At 44.4% G+C, this 27,489-nt stretch overlaps 1 protein-coding gene across 3 annotated transcripts in view; it reads right to left on the reverse strand.

The window, feature by feature from the left end:
- HNF1B (HNF1 homeobox B) overlaps window positions 1–27,489 on the reverse strand; it is a 61,055-nt gene that overhangs the window by 5,471 nt on the left and 28,095 nt on the right. For 2 of the 3 annotated variants that reach the window (XM_084650851.1, XM_084650849.1), the window contains exons 5-8: window positions 12,251–12,414; window positions 7,566–7,698; window positions 6,740–6,931; window positions 3,897–4,015 (exon numbers count right to left, since the gene is read on the reverse strand). In XM_084650851.1, the coding sequence (XP_084506977.1) occupies window positions 3,897–4,015; window positions 6,740–6,931; window positions 7,566–7,698; window positions 12,251–12,414 (608 nt within the window). Of the gene's footprint in view, window positions 1–3,896; window positions 4,016–6,723; window positions 6,932–7,565; window positions 7,699–12,250; window positions 12,415–27,489 lie in introns of all 3 variants that reach the window. The other variant, XM_084650850.1, reaches the window with a different exon arrangement.

Raw genomic sequence — 27,489 nt, forward strand, 5'->3', positions numbered from 1 at the left:
TATGAGATCAGGAAACAAAAACCTTTTTATTAAACAAAGCCTTTTGACTCTTTTTTTGTCCTCTCAAAATAGAGCATAAATCAGTTAAATTATCAGCTGATGCCCTAGGGGCTGATCCAAAGCCCCCATCTAGGGAAAGGCTCCCACTGACTTCCCTGGGTTTTAAATAGTCCCTTAATGTCTTCTCTTCAGAATTCTGCTCACCTCTTGCTAAAAGCAGTAGGTTGCAATGAAAAAAAAAATCAATGATATTTAAGATGAAAATTATTTCTTGCCTTTGCCCCTAAAGGTCAAATGGTGCCTGCAGAATGGATTATAGAAAAGCAGGCCCATCTATGCATACTTGGACCGGGACACTTAATAATGAGCTTTGGGACTGCTGAGGGTGAAATTTATTCCAATGCACAGACCCTTGCATCACTCAACTCCCACTCTAGCCCTACTCTTGTGGACTTAAAATGGGTCTTAAGTGGTTCACTTGCCTGGTGCCAGGCCTGTGCCCATGGAGAAATTTCATTCTATGCTCAGTACAATTTGCATGATCAGGTGCTATGGTTGAGTAACATGGTATTTGCTTATTATGCTCAGCGCTTGTTTGCATGGGATAAAACAAGAGTACATTAAAAAAATTCAAGTAAAATAGTGGGGGGGAGGGAGGGGAAAAGAGTGGCTTGATTATCTTGGCCAGCCATGCTTCAAGGTAGCTGATCATTCTCTCCAACGAAGGGCATAAGCCGTCATTAGGCTCCATGACAGGCCTAGCGGGTAGCATCGTGCGCTATTTTGATTAAAAGAACATTTCCTGTATTCAGAGGGCTTGTTTCAACAGGCAAGCATCAAAGTCAACTAGGGGTAAGCCAGGATAATTAATCAAGAGAGAAGTTAGGGCTGAGCGCACACCAGATGGATTGATAAAGCCTTTCAAAGGAAATGGTATTCCCTAGGAGTGCTGATGCGCCTGATTGCCCGACTGATTGAGATTTGTGGGCACAGATAAATGTTTTCCCTGCACACTACAAAGAGTGGGAAACCTGACAGGAGTCGCAGGGGCAGTGGGATTTGGAATTACACTTTCACCTTCCATTTTGTGAGAGAAAGGTTCTGTGGCGGGTCCCACACCCGGGGCCAGATCGTCAGCTGGCATAAGTGTATCTCCCTTGACTTCAAAGAAATGCCGCCAAATCACACCCACTGGGGATCTGGCCCACTGACTCCAATGGAGTTGCATCAGTTTACACCAGCTGTGCGTCTGGGTCATTGTCTTGGGTTGGTCTTACACAACCCTGTTTCTTCTCATTTTTAATAGTGGCAGATCCTTCCCTCTGCCATCCTTGCATGGAAACTTTAAGGGCATCAATGAAGATGATGCAGCAATTCCAAACATTATTTGCTGCGCATTTGTTGCAAAGATTTTTCTCTTCCCACCGTTAGAGCTTAGCAAAAAGAAGTTTATCTGAATACAAGTTCAAGGTTGTCTCCTATTTATCTAGTAATCAATAAGGGCCACATATTTCCCACAGTCCCCAGAGCACTTTTTTTTTTTTTTTTTTTTGAAAGGGGCTATTGTCTGATCTGGACACTAAAAAGGTAGGGCCTGATTCACCTTCACTGGTATAAATCTGGTGTGATTCCAATAAAAGTTTGGGGACTAGGGACCAGATTCACAGCTGGTATAAATCAGCATAGCTCTATTGACTTCAATGGAGCTGTGACAGTTTTTACCGGCTGGGGATTTGGCCCAATAATTTCAATGCTGATACACACAAGCTGAGGATCTGGCCCCAGATTCTGATCTCATTTCCACTCATGTACATTTAGTGTAACTCCAATGACTCTGACAGTTACACTACCTTGTCTCGCTTACAGTTTAGAGCCGGTCTCTCAATATGATCATTCATTGTCATTTTCAGTAAGCCTTGAATGACAACAAAACAGCAAAAAATCATTTTGATTCAAGGAAGTTAAATTGACTTTGATGGAGTTATGCCAGAGATGAACTTGTCCATTGACTTTGCTGCACTTATCAAAGGCTCTGCATACCACCTTCAAAAGACAAGCCTGGGAGCTTGAATTCATAACTTTGCTAGACACTAAAAATCATGGTCTTCATAAAGACACAGGATTTATGATTTATTACAACAATCTCTAACCCACTAATCTCCCTCTTTATCCTATGACTACAGGGGTGTTAATGGGCCACTTCATCTTACATTGTCTTAGAATCTGTGTGTTAACTACTTATGCTAAACAATCTGTTCCATCTTATATTTAGCTGGTGTGACACTCTGAGTATCTTTCCCAGACCTGAAGAAGAACTCTGTGTAGCTCTTTCACCACCAGAAGTTGGTCCAATAAAAAGGTATTACCCTTACCTACTGTCATAAATATAAAGGGAAGGGTAACCACCTTTCTGTCCACAGTGCTATAAAATCCGTCCTGGCCAGAGGCAAAACCCTTTCACCTGTAAAGGGTTAAGAAGATAGGATAACCTTGCTGGCACCTGACCAAAATGACCAATGAGGAGACAAGATACTTTCAAAGCTGGGGGGGGGGAGCGGGAACAAAGGGTCTGTCCGTCTGTGTGATGCTTTTGCTGGGAACAGATCAGGAATGCTCTTCAGAACTGCTGTAAAAAGTTAGTAAGCAATCTAACTAGAAATGCATTAGATTTCCTTTTGTTTAATGGCTGGTAAAATAGCTGTGCTGAATGGAATGTATATTCCTGTTTTGGGGTCTTTAAGGTTTTGCCTAGAGGGATTCTCTATGTTTTGAATCTGATTACCCTGTAAGGTATTTACCATTCTGATTTTACAGAGGTGATTCTTTTACTTTTTCTTTAATTAAAATTCTTCTTTTAAGATCCTGATTGCTTTTTCATTGTTCTTAAGATCCAAGGGTTTGGGTCTGTGTTCACCTATGCAAATTGGTGAGGATTTTTATCAAGCCTTCCCCAGGAAAGGGGGTGTAGGGCTTGAGGGGATATTTTGGGGGGAAGACGTCTCCAAGTGGGCTCTTTCCCTGTTCTTTGTTTAACACGCTTGGTGGTGGCAGCATAGGATTCAAGGACAAGGCAAAGTTTGTACCTTGAGGAAGTTTTTAACCTAAGCTGGTAAGAATAAGCTTAGGGGGTCTTTCATGCAGATCCCCACATCTGTACCCTAGAGTTCAGAGTGGAGAAGGAACCTTGACACCTACCTTTTGCTTTTTAAAACGAGTCATAATAAATCAACACAGCTTGGTGTTACATCTTCATGCTAGTCATTTTTGGGGCCAGGTTTTAAGAAGAAAATGAACTGGATTCACAATGGGTGACAGGTGTTGGGCTGAGAGCTCTGGAGACTGGAGTGAAGTCCTCCATATATACACTGAATAGGCACAGCCCAAGCCATGCGAGGACAAGCTTTCCCCTAAACAGATCTGCCAACATGCCTTAACTCTGCTCTGGGATCACATATAGAGGTAGGTGAATAGCTCACTCTCCACAGCCCATTCACGCTGGGCCCTCTCCTTTGAGTCTGCCATTAAGAATGCCAGTTACCAACATGGACACTTGTGCACTATGAACAATCCTGAGACCACCCATTAATTTCCACGCAAAACATTCAGCTGCTGTGATTTATATTATGCACCGGTCATCCTGGTATTTAGGGCTGAATATCCAACACTATCCACAAACAGCAACACACAGGCCTTTGGATCAGCTTTTGTGAATTCTGATGTGGTCCCTGAATATCACTCTTAGAACAGTGGAACTGAGAAGCAGACACTGGGGTTTATTCACCACCAGATGTATTGGATTAAACTCCCATTAGCAGTAGCAGGCGTACCAGGGAAGTACACCCTGAACCGTTCACACTGAGAGAATCCTATCCCACTTTCCCAGTATGCGCCATTACCTGTTTATTGGAAGACATATTGGTTAATGTACTGATGCTGCTGGTATCTGTGACCACCATGGCTGATGGAAACCGGGAAGTGTGGGAATACTGGGGAGGCTCCTGCTTGTGTGCATACACTATGAAAATGAAGAGGACAGACAGCAATCATATAAATGTCTACAGTCTTCATGCAGATGCAAAGCAGTCAAGCCAAAAGGTTTTCAACACATTTGTGGGGGCTTTTTTTGGAAAAACAAATAAGAAGGAGTTCTCTGCATCCTCCTTAGAGGTCTGGAGAATCCACCTGATTTCTCTGCAGCAGCATGCGGAGAGATTAAAGATTAAAATGGCCTGGTTTGATCCAACAGCTGTAGACCCTCAAACCACTTTCTGGGAGGCCATTCTGCTGGAGAACCAAATGTACAAGCCAGACAATGAGAAGGAGTGCTGGACAAGAGCATTGGAGGCAGTGCAGGAAAATATCCTAGATGAAGTCAGTGGGAGTTTTGTTTACCAGGCTGACCGGGAATCGGAATGCCTCATGATCATTAAGAAGCAAGCTCTTTGTCCAGCTGAAAAGTGTGAAGCAACTTCCCATCCTGTTCTCCTCAGACAGGAAAAAGGTAAAAATAATTCTTAACTCTGGTTGGTTGTTTTGAAGGGCTTGTCAAAAACCGTTCGATAGAAAATTGGTTTTTTTTGCAAAAAAATGTCTGCTTTCTGAAGAAATTTTGGATTTTTTATCAAATAATGGAATTCCCCAAAACTGAAATATTTCAGTTATGAAATGCTGCTGCAGTGCCTCATGAGAAATGTAGTTCATGTTCCTCATGCTTTAATTCTTCTCTATGGCTGGTCTCCCCAGACAAACTTCGTATCCCATGGTGCACTACTACCATATAACTGCCATGAGGTACTACCTCCTCTCATCAAGATGAGACAATGATGCATCTTGGGAGATGTAGTCTAACCAGGGACCCTAGTGGAGAGAAGAATGGATGCATGAGGTTCCTGAACTACAACTCCCATGAGGCACCACAGTGGTATTTCACAATCTAACTATTTTAGTTTTTGGACAAAATATTTTGCACAAAATCCAAATTTTCTGTGGAAAACATACATACACCCCACCTCCTTTTCTGACCAGCTTTAGTGTTTCGCAAGATACTCCATCTGCTGCTGCTGTCAAACCTCAGTTCGAGGACCTATGTTATATTCACCAACTGGCTGGCCAAGAAGAATTGGAAGAGTCTTCCCCTCACAGTCTCTGCTACTCCTCAGTTGGCCAAAGGCTTATTCTTTAGTTAAATGAGGCCCCTGGCTGCCTGGAAAAACTAAAAGCCAGGTATAAAGGCCATGTATTCCATTTGGCAAAACACCTTGTTAGTCACAAGGACCAGGCCAGCCTGCTTACTGCCTTTTTATCACCAAGGCAAGGATGTTTTAAAAAATTTGTTCTTAAGCCTGAGAATATGCTACAGGTAAACTACACCTGAAAATGCAATAAACATAACGGGAGCATACACTAGTTTACAATTAGACTGGGGTCTTGGAAAATAGTAAAATTGCAATTCACTTATATTATGCAATTAGGCATCTCAACCGCATTGTACATTTAAGCATCTTGCAGAACATGATTCCCCAATAATTTGGGGAAGGAAACCCTGGACACAAAAGATTTCTTACTCTAATCTAGGTCATAAAGTTGTTGTTTTTTTTAAATGATCATGAGAGTGTAAATGTATTGGACACAATCTGAAAATTTTTGTTCATAGAACTATAATATGAGAAAAACTCAACTAAAAAAACATCAACAGACATAAAAACAAAGGCATCATTTGAAGAACATACAGGTAGTTCATCCTCCCCCACATACCGATGTTCTAACTTCCTCCCCGAAGTGCAAAGACCATAAGAAGTAAAAGGAAATGGTTGGGATTGTCAAGGAGACTAAGGGAGTTAGGCACCTAAATCTTATGGATTTTTACTGACTCTCTTTGAAAGCCCATGCCAATAAATACAGCCATATGGAAAAAGTTATCATCTGTCGCCTGCCCAAATGTCCACAGAGCTAAACCTGTTTATTTTTCAACACCTGCCTGGCCCCCTAACTCCAATAATCATGTTGAGTGTACCTTAAAAGGGTGGTCCTATCAATTGCAGTTAGAGAAGAACTCAAAATTTCCTTGGATAGCACACTACAGGCAAGCACAGGCGCTATGGGGACACAAACAGAAGATCCTCAAACAAATTCTGCTCTGGTGTAAATCCAGAATAACTCCGCTGACATTATTCTGAATTTATGCCCGTGAACGAGAGCAGAATTTGGCTCCTGGATTTGCAGACTGGGGATGAGGAATAAGTTTATGCAGAGGGAAGGTGCACTCTGTATTCTAAAAGAGGAGCAAATACATGTACTATGGAAGGGTGAGACGGGAGGGATGTAACAATAGGGAGTGGACAGCATTAATTGCCCTGTGTTGGTTCCCTCTGATGAAAACTGAGTAATTTCCTCTTTGGGTTCTCACATAGTCCTGAAAGGTGAAGTTCTGGTGTTTTCATTCCCCTGTGCTCTCTGGGATTAAAAATTCTTCCATAGTGCAGCCTTTTTATCTGACTGTTTTAGGGCTGGAGAGTCTGAGATTCCCCCCTGAATCATTCTACTTTGGAAAGGGAATGTCCTAACACCTGCAGGAGAAGATGACCCCAGTCATGAGTTCGAACCAACGAACTGGAGGGGTGGAGAGGGCAGGGAGGGGAGAAAGCAAAGTTAATTCAAAATGTATTTATGACAATTGGCAGTTATAATGCAGCTAAATCCTTCCCTTCAGGCCTCAACAAATACCTGACAAGATCCTTACTGTGTGAATTCTGCAGCTGCGTCACTGTGGCCATAAAAGGCTGCTGTGTCATATGGCTGGGCGACTGCTGCATGAGTGGCTGTTGATGAGGACTGTGTAGCTGCTGGGAAAACTGGACGGGTTGTAAAGCTGCCAGACTTCCGGCAACACTGTTGATAACAGGGACGCTCTGTGCCTGGGAAGTATTTAGACCTATGAGAACAGAAGAGAACGAAACAACATGTCAAGATTTCAGTGCAGGTGGAATCAGAAACAGAGACAGCTGCTGCAGTGGAATAAAAATTGAGATGAATGTTATCTTCGTACATTGGAGATACCCACTAGGGTTGTGCTGTATGCTGTCTGCTTCTCTCTGCAGTACAGCAGGGTGTGCAGTAAACCCTAGTAAAGGAAAATCAAAGGGTTTTATCCCCCTCTCAAATACATCTGTTTTCACAGCTTTCAATGGAGTTCCTCATAGTTTATGCCTAGAGCAGCTGGTCAGATCAGGTCTTGAACACACTGGGTGAAATCCTGGACCCACTGAATTTGATGGCAAAACTCCCATTGTCTTCCACAGGGCCAGGATTTCACTCATGACACAGAGCCACTGCTTCCCTTCCCCTCTGAACTTGGTGGCGAAACACCATAGCATGCGGCAAGACCACAAAGTGCACCAGTGCTGGAATGAAGAACATTACTGTACCCGACTGGAACCACAGAGGAGGGGGGATTCAGAGCTGCAGAACGGAAGTTACTCACATACTGCTTCTAAACATACCAGCCAAGGGGATAAAAGCCCCATCAACAGGAGTGTACTGAAACTAGAGAGTGGCGAGGCACTTACTTTGCGCGATTGCCATGACGCCGGAGAGCGGTGTCATGATGAGGTTCTGGGACTGTTGTGGGTTGTGATGGGGCAAGCTGTGGATATTGGTCAGGGTACTTACAGGGGGCAGCCCACCTCCCGAAACAGAGATCTGTCAAGAAACCAAAAGGGACAACAGACGTCAGAGGTGCAATGGACAGGAGCTGGGTGACCAAACAGCTCCTAGACAAACAAAAGTGACTTTGGCTAGGGCCAGCCATACAGAAATGACTCCCTTCATGCATGATGAGGCCGTTTCACAGAAAAGACAAGCAAAATCATCTCATGGAAAGTGATCCAGTCAGTCGGGGGGGACTCCACAGTTTACATCAGTTGGAAGCTCTCTGGGACAGGAACTCTCTTTTTGTTCTATGTTTGTACAGTGCCTAGCACGATGAGGTCCTGATCCATGACTGGGGCTCGTAGGTGCTACTGCAGCACAAATAGTTAAATAAACCACAACAGCAACAGAGAGAGGCATTTCAGGAAACCTGCTTCCACTGCTCCCATCAGTCTACCAGATCCTAAATTTTGGATCCTCAAGTCACACTGCAAAAACTCATCTTTTTGCCCAGGCCTTTTCTGAGTAAACAGCAATGTCGCCAATTCTTGAGAGTTCATTGCAATTTTCTTGGTATTTAGTGTTTTATTCTTAAAGCCTCAGATCCTGGAGTCATGTGATTATGGGAGAGTCAGAGGTTTCATTAAAAAAAAAATAAAATAAAGCACAAAAAACCCAATAACTTTCTAGCTCTCTGGTTACAAAGGAAAGGTGAAAAATTTGAATAATAAAGGTTAAAAATACAGAAGGCAAAGAACAGACCCCACATGTATTATTTTTAAAAATTTCATGAACTTTTAAGCCAGTTTCATCATTTTAGGGGGCTAGACTCATGATTTTTGAACTGCTGCAGCTGGCAATACTGAAACAGGCTATATGGTGGAGGAATGCTAGTTAAGTGACTCTGGTTAGGTTTAGGATCCAGTTCAGCAAGGGACTTAAGTAAATGCCCAACTTTAAGTGTGTGACTTGTCTCATGGACTTCAAGGGGACTGCTCATGTGCTCAAAGTTACGACACATGCTTATGTGAATGTCTTGCTGAATCGAGGTCTTGATGTTTCAGACAGCAACCCAACTGCTTATACATGGGTGCCTGAAATGAGGTTGTTTAGGCCTGGTCTGGAGGGGAGATATGTCCCACTTACAGCCATCACTATAACTGCACTATTGCAAACCCTGGTGCAGACAAGGCCAACTGCTTGACATCACAATAAGCTTTCCCAGTGCATATTGTGGCTTTCCTTGTCTGCAATGGTGAGGGTTTGCACCAGTGGCTGAAATTGGGGTCCCTGATGCAGGCAAGGATTCAGGTACCTAAACAAAACCAGTCTGATTATCAGAAGTGCTGAACATCCACAAATTCCACTGATGATGATGGGAGTCGCAGGTGCTCATCCCTTTGAAAAATCAGTCCACTTTTATTTAGATACCTCAGTATGGATTTAGGAGACACTTCGGGGTCCCCGGTGTGAAATTTTTGGCCTCAGTTTACGAGTGTATCTTGCACATGTGAGCTTGAGATGGGCCTACCTTTAATTGAAACAAATATATCAGTGGATTTCAGAACATGAGAATGAGTCAGATTTTCTTATCCGATATTTTCCCTCTTCAAAAAGTTCCTCAAGGCCAGCTTACACCACAGCAGGTGTGCAAGTCAAACAATCAGTCACAAAACCATGGAAGTCTCTTGCAGTTTGGGCTAATTTCAAACTTGAGATTAGGACCAAAAACTTGAACCAAAAGAAACCGCTAGAGATCACGTGACCAAGAAAGTATTCAAACCACATCATTAAAACAACCTTCCACTGTCATAAAACAATGACAAGCCCAAACTCCTTATAGGTTCAATAGCATGTGCCTCAAACAACAACATTATTTTAAGCCGCAATGACTTCCTTGGCTGTTGTTAATTTGATATGAGATATTAGAGAAACATGTTTACACACTGGAAACGACAGCCCACAGCATATTTGTGTTAAATAACTTGCAAGCACTAGCTAGCTCTGTGGAGGAGATCAGACATAAACTAGATAACAGCTCCATACGAATGGAGGACCATAAATGTTGTTGATAGTGCTGTACATCCTACACTTAAAGGGGCTGGTTGAGCACTGTGTCAAGCTGGGTAAAAGCTTTTACTGCTGTGCATGTTTCTGTGATGGTTAAAATTGGTTCCATTTCTGCTGTAACTTGTTCAATTTCAAACAAGCACCGGCGTGCTTTTTCCCATGCTGCCCCTCACACTTGGGGCAAAACGACCTCATTGTCCTCCTCCAAATCCTTCCAGAAAGCTCTCCTTGGCTGTGATGGGCTACAGAAACCTTGTTAACAGTTAGGCAGCTAGAGTGCAGAGACCACTGGCTATCATCATGCTGACCAATCTCATCTAATTGTGCTTCCTCCATCTGTCTGTCTGTCTATGCACCTGCGGTCTCTTGCATAGGCGCTGACTCTGTGGGTGCTCCGGGGCTGGAGCACCCATGGGGAAAAATTGGTGCCCCTGCCCCACCCCAGCTCACCTATGCCTCTGCCTTCTCCCCTGAGCACGCCACTGAGTCCTGCTTCTCCCCCAGGCTCCCAGCACTTGCGCCGCAAAACAGCCATTTTGCAACAGCAAGTGTTGGGAGGGCGGGGGGAGAGGAGGGTGAACACGGCATGCTCGGGGAGGAGGCGGGGCTGGGATTTGGGGAGGGGTCCAATAGGGGCATGGAGGGGGCGGAGTTGGGGTGGGGACTTTGGGGAAGGAGTTGGAATGGGGACGGGGCAGGGCCGGTGGGGGGGGCAAGCACCCACCAGCGCCGGAAAAAGTCGGCGCCTGTGGTTTCTTGTCTTATATGGAGACTGTAAACTCTTTGGGGGCAGGGACAGTCTTTATTCTGTTTGTACAGCGCCTATCACCACGTAGTTCCTCTCTGTGACTGGGGTTCCTAGCTGTTACTGCAATACAATAAAATAAATAAGGTGTTTGGGCTACTACTTCAGAATACTCTCCTGAGTTTTAAAAGGAAAGGCTCACAATGCCTTATCAGTCATTTTATCCATTGATTTTTAATGCCTGATGTGTCATCTATTCTTCTGGATTATTTTTTATTATTATTCGTGATCTGCTTAGAAATGCATCTCCCAAATTTTTGGGGCATGTGAAATCTGAACATAGGGGGTCATTTGAAAAATCCAGATCTCTCTTTGCAGTGAGAGTCAAACCTAACATTCGGATTCAAAGGCTTCACTGTAGGAAGTTGTTAGGAATCTGGATTCAAATTCTGTAGCTTGGGCCCACTGATATTTATTACCATTGCCCCATACCTTTTTTCAAGGCTCTCATTAGGGAAGTACTTGAAGCCAGTTCCCATTGTCCTAATCTATATTATGACCAGGACTCATTTATATTTCAAAAGCCTGCGTGTGGGCCACCATCTTGTCTCTCTCACCAACAGAAGCTAGTTCAATAAGAGAGATTACCTCACCCATCTTGTCTCTCGAATACCATGGGACCAAGACAACACTGCAGGTCACCATCTAATTAATACATTGGGGAGTTGAATGGGGACCTCCAGAGTTAAATGCATAAGCTGCTACAGCTTGAACTACAGAGCCTTGTTTACTGGGTCTGTAATTAGAGCTTGGAATTTTCAAAATGTTAAAAATAAAATTGGGTCAGACCAAAGCCAGAGGTTTTTTTGAATTTTTTTGGGAAATTGAAGTTGAAAAACATTTTCATTTTGGGTCAATTGAAACATTTTGTTTAGCTATCCACCGTTCCGAATTGTTTTTGAATGTCTTAAAAAAAGAGAGATGATTCTGATATAAAAAAGGCCCTTTCAAACTGAAAAAAGGAAAAACATTTCAATTTTTTAAAGATTTTCAGACAATTAGGTGAAATCGACATGAATTGGCAAAATGTTTTGGTGTCACCAAATCTGTATTTTTTGCCCCCCCAACCCCCTGGAAAAAATGAAGAAAAAAATGAAAAAGAAAAAGCTTTGGCCAAAACTATTCCGCTCAGCTTGAGCGGTAACAGATTCCCATCCTCTGTGAACCAGGTGCGGAGGAGGACCAGTAACACACATCGAGCAGCAGGTTACGAGTGTAGGTGTTACCCGGGATGCGTCTGTGTGTGTGTGTCCGTGTGTCCGTGTGTGTGTGTTGGGGTCAGAGAGGGGAAGGGGCTTGCTTGTAAAGGAACTGCTTCCCTGGTGAAACTTAGAACTTTGGAGGGCTTAAGGAGAAAAAAAAAATGAATGAGCATTTTATCAACACGAATGTCAGCGTCAGCAAAAAACAAACAGTGATCCACCCTCTGTGCTACTTTACAAGGCATTCAATCAATAAAATGAGAACGGTCCTGTGTCAGGTTTATTGGCTGGGTTCAGAACGTACACCACTACCTGGCGGGGAAAGCTCTGGTCCAAGCGCTGCCTTTGACTCATGGCAGCTGGGATTTATTTTACCCCGCCCCCCAGCCCTACAATGCTTCATTGTTTAACGTGGGCCTTGTGTGAAACTTTAAAAAAAAAAAGAAAAAAAAAGTCATGTTTGTTTTGCCTGCTGGGCCCTCTTATCTTATCAGCTTTGGAACTACAATAGGCCAGGTGTACTCACCATTTTACCATCAGGTGAGAGTAAATTGTGGCCCGGGTCCAACCCTGCTGGAGAAACCTGCTGTAGGACGGACTGGCTGGTGGTCACCATGGCGTTGTTGCCGTGGTGACTGATTGTCGAAGAGGAAGTGACCTCATTGTTCCCCTGCTGGCTGTATCGGACTCCTGCAAAAACAAGGCCAAGTGCAGTGTATTAACAACCCCCATCAGCCAGACAGTCATAAATAGGGTTGCCAACTGTTTAATTGCACAAACCGAAAAACCCTTGCCCCGCCCCTTCTTGGAGGCCCTGCCCCTTCTTGGAGGCCCCCCCCCACTCATTTCATCCCTCCTCCCTCCATCGCTCTCTCTCCCCCACTCTCACTCACTTTCACTGGGCTGGGCTGGAGCTGAGGGGGTTCGGAGTGTGGGAGGGGGGCTCCAGGCTGAGCCTGGGGCAGGGGGTTGGGATGCACAAGGGCTATGGGGTACAGGCTCTGGGAGGGAGTTTGAGTGCAGGAGGGAGCTGAGGGAGGGGGTTGGGGTGCAGGAGGGAGTGCAGTCTCCAAGCAGGTGGTGCTTACCCCGGGTGACTCCCGGGAAAGACCAGCATGTCAGCACCTATGCCCAGGGACAGCCAGGTGGCTCTGCGTGCTGCCCCTGCCTGCAGGCACCGCCCCTGCAGCTCTCATTGGCCGCAGTTCCCAGCCAATGGGAGCTGCAGAGTCAGCACTCAGGACGGGAGCAGCGTGCAGAGCCCCCGTGGACATCCCTGCATCTAGGAGCCAGAGGGATATGCTGGTCGCTTCTGGGAACCATGCGGAGCCAGGGCAGGTAGGGAGCCTGCCTTAGCCTCTCTGCACTGCTGACCAAACTTTTAGCAACCTATTAAAATCTCCCAGATTGGTTTCAGTAGCCACTGGGAGATTGATTCCGATTCTGGGAGACTCCCAGCCAATCCGGGAGGGTTGGCAACTCTAGTCATAAAGCATTTTCAGTATATACGACAGGTTAAAACAGCAGCAAACAACAAGTCAGCATGAGATGGTGACATTTCTGGGGAGAAAAAAGGACATTTTTCATGGCTTTTATTTAAAATAAACAATAACAATAATAATAAAAGACACCAGGGATAAAACTCTTCTGATACCGCATAGACAGAGACATCTGTACATCCATTACCAAGGCAGCCACGATAGTTCATGATCTTGTTGCTCTGTGCCTTTGTTACTAGTCTTACATGTGTGCGTGCAAAAACACCAGGCCTCATTACTGGTGTTGTTTTCTTACAAGGAACACACGAGATGGGCTCAACCGGGACCTCGATTCCTAACACTCCAAAAACTCATGAGATAGAGCTCTTCAGAGCCAGAGATTTGCTTTGGGCCTGTTTTTAATCTTCTACGCTGATTGAGAACAGTAGAACTCCTATCCCTGCACCACAAGAGATGAGAAAAATTGTATATGAACCCACAATGTTTGGGCAGGTGGAAAGTTGGGGGTAAGTTTTGGGTTTGCTTCATCTCTCTAATCACTGACGACAAAAGCAGTGAAAACAAGACATTGGGCAAGGGGCTTGAAATCTTTTGCGCCTTAGCTCTGCTCAGTTGTGTCTTCTGTATCACTTAGAATCCGGGTCTCAGAGTGGTTTTGATTTGTTTTGCACTTACTTTCTCAGACCTGGTTTGAATCAATTTAATTTGCTTTGCATTTGCTTTTAAATCTCTCGTTTTGATGGCACAGATGTAGGAATTCTGAAGTAACGGCAGGAGTGTTCGGGCTGCTCAATCACATGCTGTTATCCATAATGCTCTTCCTTCTAGCAAACAGTTATTTCATGACCATGTTAAAAAGAGTCCAAGCAAATCGGTGATGCACGGAATCCAGTGCTAGGTGCTTTGCTAGCCAGAATTGGGGAATGTTTCTCCCCTCTCTTCCAGAATTCAGGTTAGGGCAAAGTTTCCAAGGTGCCCTCAGCCAGGTCTCAATAATTGCACCTGCAATTTGGTTTTCATGATTATTTACTTGTGTAAATCAGACAGTTGGATGTCTTGCCACCCACAATTTGTGCATGCAAGTGCGATTCCTATGTGCAAATGCAGCATTTTGCATGCAAAAAAGCCAGCAACCAAAACTCAGAAGGCAACTGTAAACCACGTTGGTTTAAAATATGTTGCCCTTGTTGCATTGGGATTTGCTTTTACACCACCTGTTCTTTTAGACAGGTTACCCACTACTCTGCAGTCACGCCATCTATTGCATTGGACCAGTGACAGGCAGAACGAGAGTGCTCAGAATATGCACAGCACTGTTTAAGCCTGTCTAATTGCACTTTATGCAACATGTATTTGTTGCTGGGCTGAGAGGCGTTTCAGGGCTGTAAAACCCTTGATGGAGAGCTTTTGTGCAAGAGCCACCTTTCCACAGATGTTTACAACCCCCCCCTCCCCCGAAACAGTAAAAGCTAGAAAGCCAACAAGAGAGAAAGTACACAATGCGTGCTGACAAGCTGGCATGCATCCAGGAGTCAAAGGCCCAGCGTTTATTTTACTGTCAGTCAAAGTTCTGTCCCAAAATGGGTTGTAAAGACAACCTAAGCGGAGAAGGCCAAAGCTAGTCAAGGACTTGCAGGAAAGCACATGGAAAAACGATGTCACCTCTGATCTAGTCCCAGCTGCTGTTATTTAACTGCAGACTTGACAGCAGGCGTAGGGACTCACACAGGAAGAACACCAGCACTCACTTCCCAGATTCCCCTGAACCCAGTACTTATGTCACTAGAAATGTTTTTTAGTCCTGGTACAAGATGCCAGACTGGCGCCCTGGTGACTCAAGGCCTCTATTTAACTACACAATGGAGACTAGCCGAGCAAGATTCACCACCTTGTTCCACCTGCGACCGCCCCTCTCCTTGTGGCTGGGCCATCTCTCAGGGCAAGAGGGCATTTCATGTCAATTCAGTTCTTGGCCTTGCTATCTTGGACCCTGATCCTGAGGTGAGATCTGTGCAGATGTACCCCAGCAACATCCAAGAGCACCACTGGCTTCAATGGGGTCTGCGTGGGTGCAAGGGTCCACCCACTGGGAAGCCAGTTGCAGCGTACCCTTCACCCTGGTATCTGGGCCTCTCTGCTGAGACAACCCAACATGCCAAAGAGAATTACTTGTGATGATGTTTCTAATGACATGGACACTCTCCCCACTGTAACAGGAAAGGAACCCCTCCCCTCAACTAGGCTACAACTGCAAACAAGGTAACGTACTCAGGAACTTGTAAGTGTTTATGACAACATTTAAAAAATGGGGGACAATCAGGGCCAAAAATTAACTTCAGTGTTCCTGGTAAATATCAGGGTTAATACTGGGGAACAGGAGGACAGAAAAAAGCATCAAATAAGAGAAAAATAAGAGTATTGAAAGTCAAAGCAGTTGAATGTATAGTTTACATATATTAACAGTATGTACACATATGTACCATGCACGCACGTGTATGTATTTCCCACCACATTGCTTTACTTTAGCAGACGGCCTTGCATTTACGCTTTGACTAACTTATTATGACCACATTACCTAATGTTACGTACTGGATTTTCTTACCATAATCAGTATTTTCATGTACTTAAATGGTCTAAAATTTGGGTGAAAACCAGTAAAAACCAAGAGTCTACGCTGCGATCATGACTGCAACTTGAGTTGACATCCCTGAGCTAGCTAGCCTGGGCCCCTGAGCAGCAAAGCCACAGCAACGCATGCTTCAGCATGGGCTAGCCAGCGAGTAATTCCCCAGGGTTCTGGACGGGCCATGCTTAAGCCTGTGCGGTTATGGCTTCATGGCTCCAGTACCCAAGCTAGCAACGTTAAAAGTAGCTCAGGTCCCATGACTGCAGCATAGACATACCCACAGTAATAGCTATAGATACAGCTGCACACTCCTGTCATGTACTGGTTTGGACAGTGAGGTGAGTGAATCTGTGTCCCATGAGATGACTATTCCCCCTCCTCCGGCCTTCAGCTCCTGATTCTCTCAGCTATCAAAAAGTTTTCCTAGCAGCCAAGTGCAGTCTGGTTCTGACTTCCCTTTCAGGCCTTTATGAATCACGTTTCCCCTCCTGACTCTGTCTTGAGACACTTATGAGTAACAGATCGTGTCAGGGAAATAAAAGAATGACAGCTCCAAAGGGAAGAGGACATCTCAGCCCATCAAAGTCTACATGCACCAACAATCCAGTCTGGAATTAGCACAATGCTTCAGTATAAATATATTTAATTTGGCTAAAAAATCCCCTGCATTGATAACCATAGGACCTGTAGTGTGCCATTGGAAGGCATCTACAGCTGATCACAAATAATTAACTGAGGAAACCCACTGGAAACAAAAGCTGCTTTTACGAGGCCACCTTGGCAAATGCAGCATAAAAGCCATTTATTATAAACAGTCAAGCGCTACATACAACAAGCAGGTTTAATACACTCTCTGGGGAGATTGAACTGACTGGTTATGATAGGTACAGGACTGGCAGCCCTGGAGCTTGATTGCCTCTGTCTATTCACAGAACAGATACAGCATGGGCAGCAGAGATGCAATTGCCTCGCCATTGTGCCTCAGCCCTGACGGAGAGGGACACCACCTCAAAAGGGTCTGAAAAGGGTTCAGTCTCCAGGGCCCATTCCATCCTTAACCTCTATGCTGAGACCCCAGTAAGAATGCTAGTTAGCCCCAGCGGAGATGCAGAGTCCTGTCCAGTAAGAAACTGGAGTGAGACCACCAACTCACTCACACAGGCCACCGCAAAGCTTTGAGATGTGACGAATATTGACAACGTAGCGTCTGTCATTGCCGAGAATCCAACAGGGTTTTACAAACATCTTTGAAAGGCTCCAAGTTAAAGCTAGATGAAATTTTTCAGCCAAACATTCCCCCCCCACCAATAAAATAAAAGAAAATAAAATCCAGATTCAGGGCAGCTGCAATATTTTGCAAATTCATGTCAAATTCACCAAAATCATCTCCGTTGATAATAACCTCCCCCCCCAAATCCCAAGACATTGAAACATTTTATTTCGACATTTTCAAGATGAACCATTTTGATTTTGCAATTTGAAAAGACTTTGTTTGGTAATGCACTTCAATTTCATTTTAAAAATGCTTTAAAAAGCTCAAAAAAACAAACAAAACATTTTGTTTTTTGGTCGAACAAAATGTATCATTTGCTCTGTAACTTTTTTTTTTTTTGAGTGTTTTGTTTCACTGAAAATTTCAACAACAAAAAAAATTCATGTTTGGTTAACACTAAATATTTTGCCCTCAATTTTTCAGAGTGGCCAGCCAACCAAAAAACAAACAAACAAACAAACATCAGTTATTTGTACAGCTCTACTGCAAGCCTCATTACCATCCTGTCCCCCCACTAACCTACCTACCTACCTTCCTTTCTTAATGACCTGCACCACAAGGGCTGTGATTGGGAGCTATGGACGAATTGTAGAAGAGCTGATTGCAGCTTTGACATGACATGTCCCAGCATTGTATGATGGCTACACAACATCGCAAATCCTGAATTTCACAGATATTGAAGTGACAAGGAGCTGTGAAAATATCAGGCTCTTCATGTGAGAAGGACCCAAGGAAATCACAACTGTCCTAAGCATTTAGGGCAACTTAGTGGCAGCCCCGTATAAACGAGAAAAATAAGATTCCCTACAGTCCACGTGGAAGGCAACTAAAACGTTCAACTTGGAGATGCATCAGGTGGCTTATGTGCAGCTCTGCACTAGTTGAGCTGCCTGGGGCTACAAACCTAGCCTGGAAACTTAGTGGATTTCTTTGAGAGCCTTCTGATACGCCTGCTTCTGGACAGAACCGAGCAGTACAGAGGTAGCAAAAATGAAAGATAATGGGGTGGTTGGAGAGGACAAAGGAACTTACACAAATGTCACAAGAAATTTGAAAAAGTTTGGGCGAAGTTTCACTTTGGTCATTATTTCAGCCAAGGGGAGAAAGGCCCAAGGGTCATAATATGGGTTAGTTCAACCACAAGTTGGTGGGCTTGATGCAGAAATCAGTGGGTAAAAGTTTAAGAACTAAATGATCGTTAATGGTTCCTTCTGGCCTTAAAACCCTATCAATCAATGGTGGTGAAAGAAAAATGAATGATGGTGGATTAGAATGATCTGACATGACATTTTTCCTCCTTTAAAAATTAGCATAGAAACGTAGAGTTGGAAGTCAACTCTAGAGGTCATCTAGTTCCATCACCACCCACTGAGGAAGCACCGAACTGACACATATGCACCCACCCACCACCGAAATGCAACCACCTCTGGAGAGAATCTGTATGATTCTTCACACACTGCCCAACAAACGAGTCCAGAATGAACATGAAAAGGCCTCTCTCAATCTTTTTCTTTAGATTTTCAGCTGGTTAAACATGTTGAACAGTTAGGAATCCTCCTGTGATGACTTTGGCTCCTGGTTTTTCCCCAGCAACTCTCCCATCCCTGATAATGGAAGAATGTTCTTTGGCAGGTAGACATGTGCCAGTCTGAGTGACTGTCCCAGCCACGAACAGGGTAAACATTACTCAACTAAATCACTGTCACACACATTCTTGTCCTGTATTCCTAACCACATGCAAAGTGTGTTCCAACTGCTGTTGGGTCAGAAAATCTGACAAATTATTTAAACAATGGGAGGGGAGATAAAACCAAGAAGGGGGGAAAGTGATATTTTTTTTTAAAAAAAAATCTATAAATGATAGACAGCTCCTGTTTTCTTTAGTAGGAAGCAAAAATGTGATTTGGTTCCTGATGGAAAAGCCCTATCTAACTTATTACGGAACAAACCAATAATGTTTTATAGAAATGTAATAGGATTCTATAGAAATTACTCGAAAAACCGGTAGTATTTTATAGAGAAGGAGTGTCTTTCTAGAGGTTTAAGCAATACTATAAAATTCTGCACTAGGGATGTTATACTCTGTTAAATCCTAGACAGTTGTTTCAATCTCTATTAAATATAGTAGGGTTTTTCCACAAGGACTGATTCTGTTACAAACACAAAAATCACAATATTTCCAACCCTGGGTCTCAAAAATCATGAGTTAGCCCCTTCCTGCTCCCCCCGGCCAATAATGTGATTGGCTTAAACATTATATTCTTTTAAAATGATGCATTTGGGGTTCTTTTTATTTGCCTTCTGGTTTTTGAGCCTTTAGAATTTATATTTTCAAGCTTTCTTCTGCCCCTGTGAGAGTAAGAAGTTTTGTTTTAAGTAAAAAACAAAAAAACTGAGATTTTCACATAATCACATGACTCCAGGTGCTGGGGCTTTAAGAAAAAACACCAAATATTGCAAGACATGATAAAATAATGAGAGCTGGCAACACTGCATCCACGGGTGGTAAGAAAGATGGCAGTCTTGACATTCGTGCTAAGTGGAATTTTTTAGATAGGTTCAAGGGAGAAAGAGATTGTACAGCTTGGTCAATTTCAGAGAAACAGCAGCTTTAGCTGTGTGGGAAGTATCTACATGGTGAGGAAGCGAATAATTGCTAACATTGCACTAGGGTCATGTCTACACGACGAGTTAGGATGTGATTCCCTTGCTCGTATATATACACATACTTGTGGTAGCTCGCTGAGAGCGAGCATGAGTATAAACATCAGGATAGCTGCAGGAGCACTGGCTGGGGAGCAGAAGCCTGCCTGAGCATGTAAAAATCCACCTGAAACTGGAGGGTATGTACTTGGGACAGCTCAGCCATGCCTCCGCTGCCACTACCCAGAATGGCTACACTATTTATACTCAAACTAGCTTGCTGAGAGCTAGTACGCGCATGTGATAAGGACAATCATACCCTTAGCTTTTAGGTGGGTCCTACACCACTGAAATAAAGCGTATTGTGCAGCCAGGTGGTCTAAGCATGGGACTAACTCAGTTCTTCTCTTGGCTCTGACATTAAGCCACTCAATTATTCTGCCTTGAATTTCCCCTTCCACTCAATGGGGGTCATTACTATCAGTGATACAGCACTAATGCCAGGCAGATACTTTCACTTACGTGGGTGGATTAAATATGTAATGTCCGTAAAACACTGAAAAATGCTGGGATGATTATTAACTTATTAATGATTAATTATTATTATTAACAGTGTCCCCTAAATATCTTGATTGGCTTTTAGCACCCAAGAGCACTCAGTAGTTTTAGAGCAGAACACAGAGCAGAACGTTCTTAGCTATGTTCGTATAAGAAGCCTAGTAGAAGATGTCATATTTTAGGCTTTGCCCAGGCAGCCTCCATGCTCATAAGGTGCCTCCCACACCCATTCACCCGCTCACTCTTTTCTCCTCACATGCTTATTGAAGGGTTTTCACAATGCCCCACAAGAAGCGAGTTTGTAACATAGTTTGTACAAACAGGAAACACAAATCTATGCTCAGTCCTCCCCACCCAAGGGTTGCCCAGTGCATCCGGATTAAATGTTTTCTGAGTGGCTATGGAGTCTGAGATCCCTTAAAGGGGCCTGATTTTCAGAGCGTGGGTGCTCAGCACTTCCTGAAAAATCAAGGCTTTTAAGTGTCTCGGATTGGGCACCCAAAAATGGAGACATCCACAATCATTAATCCCCTTTTTGAAAAATTCTCCTTCTAGCCAGTAAACGATTTGAAACAGGGACTGCCCACTGTCCTATACTGAGCCCTTTGCAGGTGTTCAAAGGACACATGATCCATTAGAATCCTAGAAACATAGGGCTGGAAGGGACCTTAATAGGTCATCTAATCTATCCCTCATGCTCTGGTAGAATTAAGTATGCCTAGACCAGTGCTTCTCAAACTTTTGTACTGGTGACCCTTTTACACAGCAAGCCTCTGAGTGTGACCCCCCTTATAAATTAAAAACACCTTTTTTTATATTTAACACTATTATAAATGATGGAGGTGAAGTGGGGTTTGAGGGTGGTGGCTGACAGCTCACAACCCCCCATGTAATAATCTTGTGACCTCCTGAGGGATCACAACACCCAGTTTGAGAACCCTGGCCTAGACCATCCCTGGCATATATTTCTCTAACCTGTCCTTGTGTTTGGTATGGTGCTGATTGCCAGTGATCTTTTGGAAATCCTTGATCTTTGCCATCAGCTAGAAAAATCATAAGCTATCTTGCAAACACAGCAGCTGTTTTCTGCCCCAGAATATAATGCTTTCCTCTTGCAAAGACTTGGGACAGAGAAGGCCCTCAGAGATCTTCCTAATGTAGTCAGAGTTCATGGTTTACGGAAAGGTCGGACATCTTTTGTAAAGTTGGATCCATTGTTCCCTCTCCCCCCCTTGAAGTAGCTCCAGTGTAAAGAGATTTTATTTCTCCCCCGTCTTCCCTGCCCACCACCCCGCTGCAGCCTGCGCTGATAGGAGCCTGCATAAGAAGCACTGTCAATGGGCTTGTGCTTTTTGTAGTTCTATCACCCTAATATAAAAGTCTGTTTATTGGACCTGGCTATTGTTTGGCCACCAACTTGTAGAGCCTGGGAAATTTTTTATTGGCTTTTCCATGTTTTCGAGGGCAACTAGCCCAGCATCAGCTCCAGCCCAGCCATGAAAACTTCAGCTCCTGATGGCCTTTAACCACAGGGTTTTGTTAGACTAAGGCCAGGGCTTAAGAGGCAGATTCCTCCAGCGCTAGGTTTGACTCAGGATAAACAGCCAAGTAAATGACCTACGAGGAGGAGCCCAGCATAGGCAAGAAGCTTTCCACTGCTGAAGATTTAAGTAAAGGCGGCCATCAGATGCTGTTTACGAGACACAGGTGGGGGCAAGGATTTGGGGGATGCTGGAGTCCACACCCAGGGTCATAGGACTGAGTTGAACCCTGAGGTGGGGAATTTTCCTGTCTCCGTTTTGCTTAGGTGATTCATTTTACTCAGCGCTCATGTCACTTAGAACCCTGGAGCTTCATGGGCCTTGGGGAGTTTAGGGGTGGAACCTGGGTTTGCAATGGAAGTTGGTGAGTTTCATTTGGCTTGAGATTCACTTGGCTTGAGATGGTGAGTTTCACTTGGCTTGTGAATATTCCACCTGGCTCCAGCAGTGCGTTTCAGGTCCCAAGAGGAGAGCAGTTATTCTTACTGATCAGAGGAAGAGAGCTATAATCACACAGATTACTGTCAGTGATGATCAGATGATTATTACTCTCTGGTTGATCCTGTGCTTTCCTGTCCCAGGTGAAGAAGAAATAAAAGTATCTGCCGCCAGCACAAGGGGTAAATCTTGCTTCCCTTCCCAACCTCTTGCAGGCATTGGAGACCTTGGAGGCAGCAGAACTGGGGTGGTTCTGATGTGCAATGGAGCTAGCAGGAGGGAGTCTGTATCTTATGTGCAACGTGGAGCTGTGCACTGTGGACTTTCTTCCCATCCTGGCAATCAGAGGGGCTAAGGGCTGAAGGGCAGAGCTTCTGGATCAGTACCTGTGTGGACTTGCCAGCCAAGCCAGTCCCCTACAGGGAGGCCTGCAGCAATAAGAACCCTACAACACCCTTAAGGCGGCAGTAAGGTCCCTCACATATGGCTCACTTGCTCAGGGCCAGGATTTAGCCCTACAAGCTGTAAAACTCTGCTCGTGTCTCAGAAGCAAGGAAGCCCCGGTCTGTCTCTCCTTCCTGGAGCCAGGGCCTTGAAATAGCAACAGGATAACACCCACAGAGATAAGTTCCTCAGGCATCACAGGAATCCCACTCTCTGTGGCCCACCTCAACTCCCTTTAAAGAAAGCCCAGGAGCAGAGAAAGGCAGCCCACCTCTGCTCTCCTGGCCTGAGTCCCTTTGTTACATTTCATGTACACCAGGCCTGAAGGCAGCCCTCCCGTGTGCCACGCAGAGTACACGCCACACAGTCGCCTTCTGCGTGACCTCTCAGGTACACAGGCCGCTATTTTAAATAGAATGGAGGCTCCAGCCCTCATGTGTACTGATATAGCCACAAGCACTGCCATGTACATTAGATCTGCACCAAGAGCCTCATTCAGTCCCACTGACGTACGTCCGCTTGCATGGGAGTTGGATCACGCATTAAGGTACTGATCTTGCAAGATACAGTGCAGCAATAGGGGAGAGGAAGCCTGAATAAATATCAGTGAGAGCTGGGCTTCTGGTCTGAATAGTGCAGAGAGTGAATAGGTACAGGCTTTATGAGAGTACCTCCTTAAATCAGTCAGACCGTGTTTTTCAGATACTGGTTCATTGCTCTTCCTTGGTTTCACTATAGGAACCCTTATCTAATATAGAACCACTTGATCAAAGCCCCCACCCAGCTGCTGGATTAATTTTGATCATTATCAGCTCACTTTAAAAGGTCTGATCGGTCTCCCTCCAACACCCCCACCATGCCCCATCACAGTAGTTGCATGGTACCAGAATCCTCTTGCAGGTTAGTTTGTGAAGGGCTCCCTCAAGCCCAGCACTCACTCCCTCTTGTGGTCCCATCTGACCCTGAGGTTTATGGCTTTTGGGATACAGTGCTAGATTTGTTTATTTGAGCCGGGTTTCTGCTGTGTGTGTGTGTATCTGGGAGGGGATTTATTGGTAGTGGTGCAGAATGAATTTCTGTGGGGCTTGTGACTGGTAATAGCCAGAGACTGTTTGAAAGATTTTTTAATATGCAGCCCACTTATGTGGGGTGAGAAAAAAATTACTGAATAGGGATCAGAAAAATGTATCCCGCTCAAAATAGGATTTTGGAGTTGGAGGAAAGAGCACAAAAAGAGTAAGTGCAACCCCTAATTGTTTTGGGGAGCAGGAATGCTGGTTCTCTTACAATTTAGGAACCAGATGGATATTATTTGCTTGAAAATTTAGCGTACTTGATGTCTTTTTAGTCTCCTGGGCTGGGGAATTAATATATGGCCAGTTTCAGTTGTGGGTGAATTTTTTATGGACTGCTTATAGCACCCTGAAAACAAAGGTTGACAATGCAAATGCTGACACCACTAGAAGGCACTTTTGTCTGAAGCTTCACTGGCTTCATAACAAAAACACCCCATGAACTACAAGCGGTGTCTGGACCCCAAACCTAACATCCGATTTGATCGGCCCTCAATGGACAAACTAATACGATCTGTGCTGTTTCTGTGGTGGAGCTACCTTGATCATCGTGGACAAAACAGTTTGCAAACATTTCAAATAGTGAAGTAGCTACCGAAACAGGACCAGCTAAATGAAAAGGATTGGTTTGCTTTTCAAATGGTTGTATCTTAGCCAGTGGCCCTGCTTTCAGTTGCACTTTGGGCTAGAGGGCAAAAGGGGAAAAAGCCTTCCTCCCTTTCAGATTTCCAGCTCAAAAGTGGATTGAGTGAAACATTATTTGCTTTTTGGGCTGCCACTCAAATTGTCTTGAAAGTGTTAATTTCGCTAAGTTATAGGGTGCATAGTTTATATCCATTATAAACCTGTTTATGGGGACAAGACCCTCCCATTCTGCTGGTGTCATAAAGTTCTAATTACCCCCAATAAAACCAGAAAGGCTCTAACAGCACACTGTACTGACCTAACAGGACAATGAACAGAACAGTAAAATATTGCAATTGCTGGGCAATGCCAGTTGTATACCTCTAGCATTAAAATCTAGAATCGGAACCAATAGAAGTAACCCTAGGCTAAAAAGAACAACCCTGTAAGATACTCATCTAAACTGAAATGATCAGAACCAACTTTGTACCGATAGGCCTTTAGAGAACAAGTACGAACCGCGTTTTGCGTCCAGATACTGTGATCCTCACTTGTATCAAAAGGAATTCAAGGGTATGCTACAAATATATTTTTATCGCGATGCCTCTCAGTTTGACACATTCGAGGATACAGGGCTAGCTCCTGAGCTAGTCTAGCCGCACTGGATTTTAATGGCATATGTCTAGTTACACCACCTAATGATCTGGCCTTGACAATACTCCCTGCTGTTTGGAGACGGATGGTTTTCTCTGTAGCTTGCTTAAGCTGGCTGAGTTGAACTGCAAATACACCTCCCTGGCCTAGATGACTGGCTCACCAGGCACCAAACCATGCCCACATTAGTTATGTGTACGAGATTCAAGCAGGAAGAGCTGACAAGGAATAGGTTATTGCTCACTCTTTACTTGTTCACTCAGTCCTGACCCTGGGTCCAGGAGAGGAGGTTTCAGTAAGATTGCGGTGCCATTCTTACAGAGCCTGATCCTAAGCCAGCCAATGAAAAAGACTCCCATGGATGTCAGGAAGCTTTGGAGCAGACCCACTGTTAACAGGAACTTGTCAGCTGTAGCTCACGAAAGCTTATGCTCAAATAAATTTGATAGTCTCTAAGGTGCCATAAGTTCCCCTTATGATAGTAGTTGTGTCCAAGGCACAGCATGACTATTTTCAGGGCCTCTCTCTCCTTACACTCTGGTTTAATCACTGGCTCTGTGTGATCTGATGACTCTCACTGCAAGTGGGATAAGAGATCAACTGTAGAGTTAACATTGAGCTGGATAACAGAGGCTCTGTTCTCCCGAAGAACCAATATTTGCTCCTGTTTCAGGTGGTATTTCAGGCTGTAGCACAGATGCTGGGGGGCTAATGTTTATGAGTGTTCGCTCCATGACCCTACATTGGCTTCCATGCACTGCACCCACGCAGACTATTCTCTGTTCCTGACTGTATGAACTAGCTCTGCACAGGCCCCAGGCTGTATTTGGGACATACTGTGTGTGCCTATTCTGGCTGCTTCCAGGTGCCAGCCTGAATGGGACCCAGTGACACACAGTTGCCTCATTTGTGAGTAGACACACCCACAAAACCAACTCTTGCCTGGCTTCTTTGTATGCAAACCCTAGAGTCTGACTAGGTTATCATGTGGAAATTGACAGCAGAATGCTTTGAGCTTTATGCTGGTTAATCTCGTCAATATTCTGATTGTTTTCAGGACTCCTGAAGATAAAAATGGTATAAACCCAGCGTCTGTGGGAAGGGCACAAGATAAAACAGCCTGACCTTCAAATCAAACAGACAATGGAGAACACTGATAAATGCGCTATAGGAAGGGACAAGTTCAGGAATTAGAAAAAGCCCCTTATGATAGGTTTCAGAGTAGCAGCCATGTTAGTCTGTATTCGCAAAAAGAAAAGGAGGACTTGTGGCACCTTAGAGACTAACAAATTTATTTGAGCATAAGCTTTCGTGAGCTGGAGCTCACTTCATCGGATGCATTCACTTCCACTGCATGCATCCGATGAAGTGAGCTGTAGCTCATGAAAGCTTATGCTCAAATAAATTTGTTAGTCTCTAAGGTGCCACAAGTTCCCCTTATGATAGTAGTTGTGCCACTTAAATAGGCTGTAAAATATCCATCTCTGAATAATTAAAAACTAGGGTTAAGGATTAGATGAATGGATACCCCCAGAGGATTTCACGTGTATTTATTTTGATTTGTTTTTAAATAAAGGCCCTCTAGGCACTAATCATGGTACTCACACTCCCTTCATTGAAGAATACACATTCTCTCTTTTTAACCAAAGATGTTAAACATAGGAACGATTTTGCCACTGCCCCATACATTCAAATCCCATTATTTCCAGGCCATAGAAGTCATTTGGAGAGGGAGGCTGGAGGAGGGGGGGATAGGAAGTGGGTGCTGCTGCAGTCAGGCATGCCATTAAGCTGTTAAGGCATTTAGTGCTCCAGACAGCCGCACACATGGTGCAAGGACAGTTCAAATCCCAGCATGGACAACCAGAGTTGAGGTCGGTGAAACAGCTGGTAGGGGGAGCTGCCAGCCAATTGCATCTTGCTGCTTTCTTGCAGGCATTACTCCGCCCTGATTAAAAATGCTTGGGGAAGAAGTCACTAACCAGCAATCTGAGGGCTCCTTACAACCTACGGGTAGGAGTTAGCAATGAGATCTGAACTGGAGCCCTGAATCTGAGCACCCTGCACATTTCTGGAGGGGGCGGGAGGGGAAAGATACTGTTTGATTGGAGCCCCTGGATCTGAACCTGACCCTGGGATTATGCAGACAATGTTGGATCAACAGTGGAAAGGGACCCCTCATCAGGATCCAATTCTGAAGTGTTCCAAGATGGCAGAATCTCCTAAAATTAGGGAGTTGAGAGATTTCTGCCATTCGGGGCCAAAAAAAAATTTAAAAAATTAATAAATGAAAAAAATCACATGAAAGCAACTCAGGAGGGTTTTATACTGTTGTATCCAAGCTGGAACTCTGACCTCAATTCAGCCTCAAACCCTAACCCTAATCTAAATC

This window comes from Lepidochelys olivacea (assembly GCF_965140295.1).
Source record: "Lepidochelys olivacea isolate rLepOli2 genome assembly, chromosome: 17".
Classification (NCBI taxonomy): domain Eukaryota; kingdom Metazoa; phylum Chordata; order Testudines; family Cheloniidae; genus Lepidochelys; species Lepidochelys olivacea.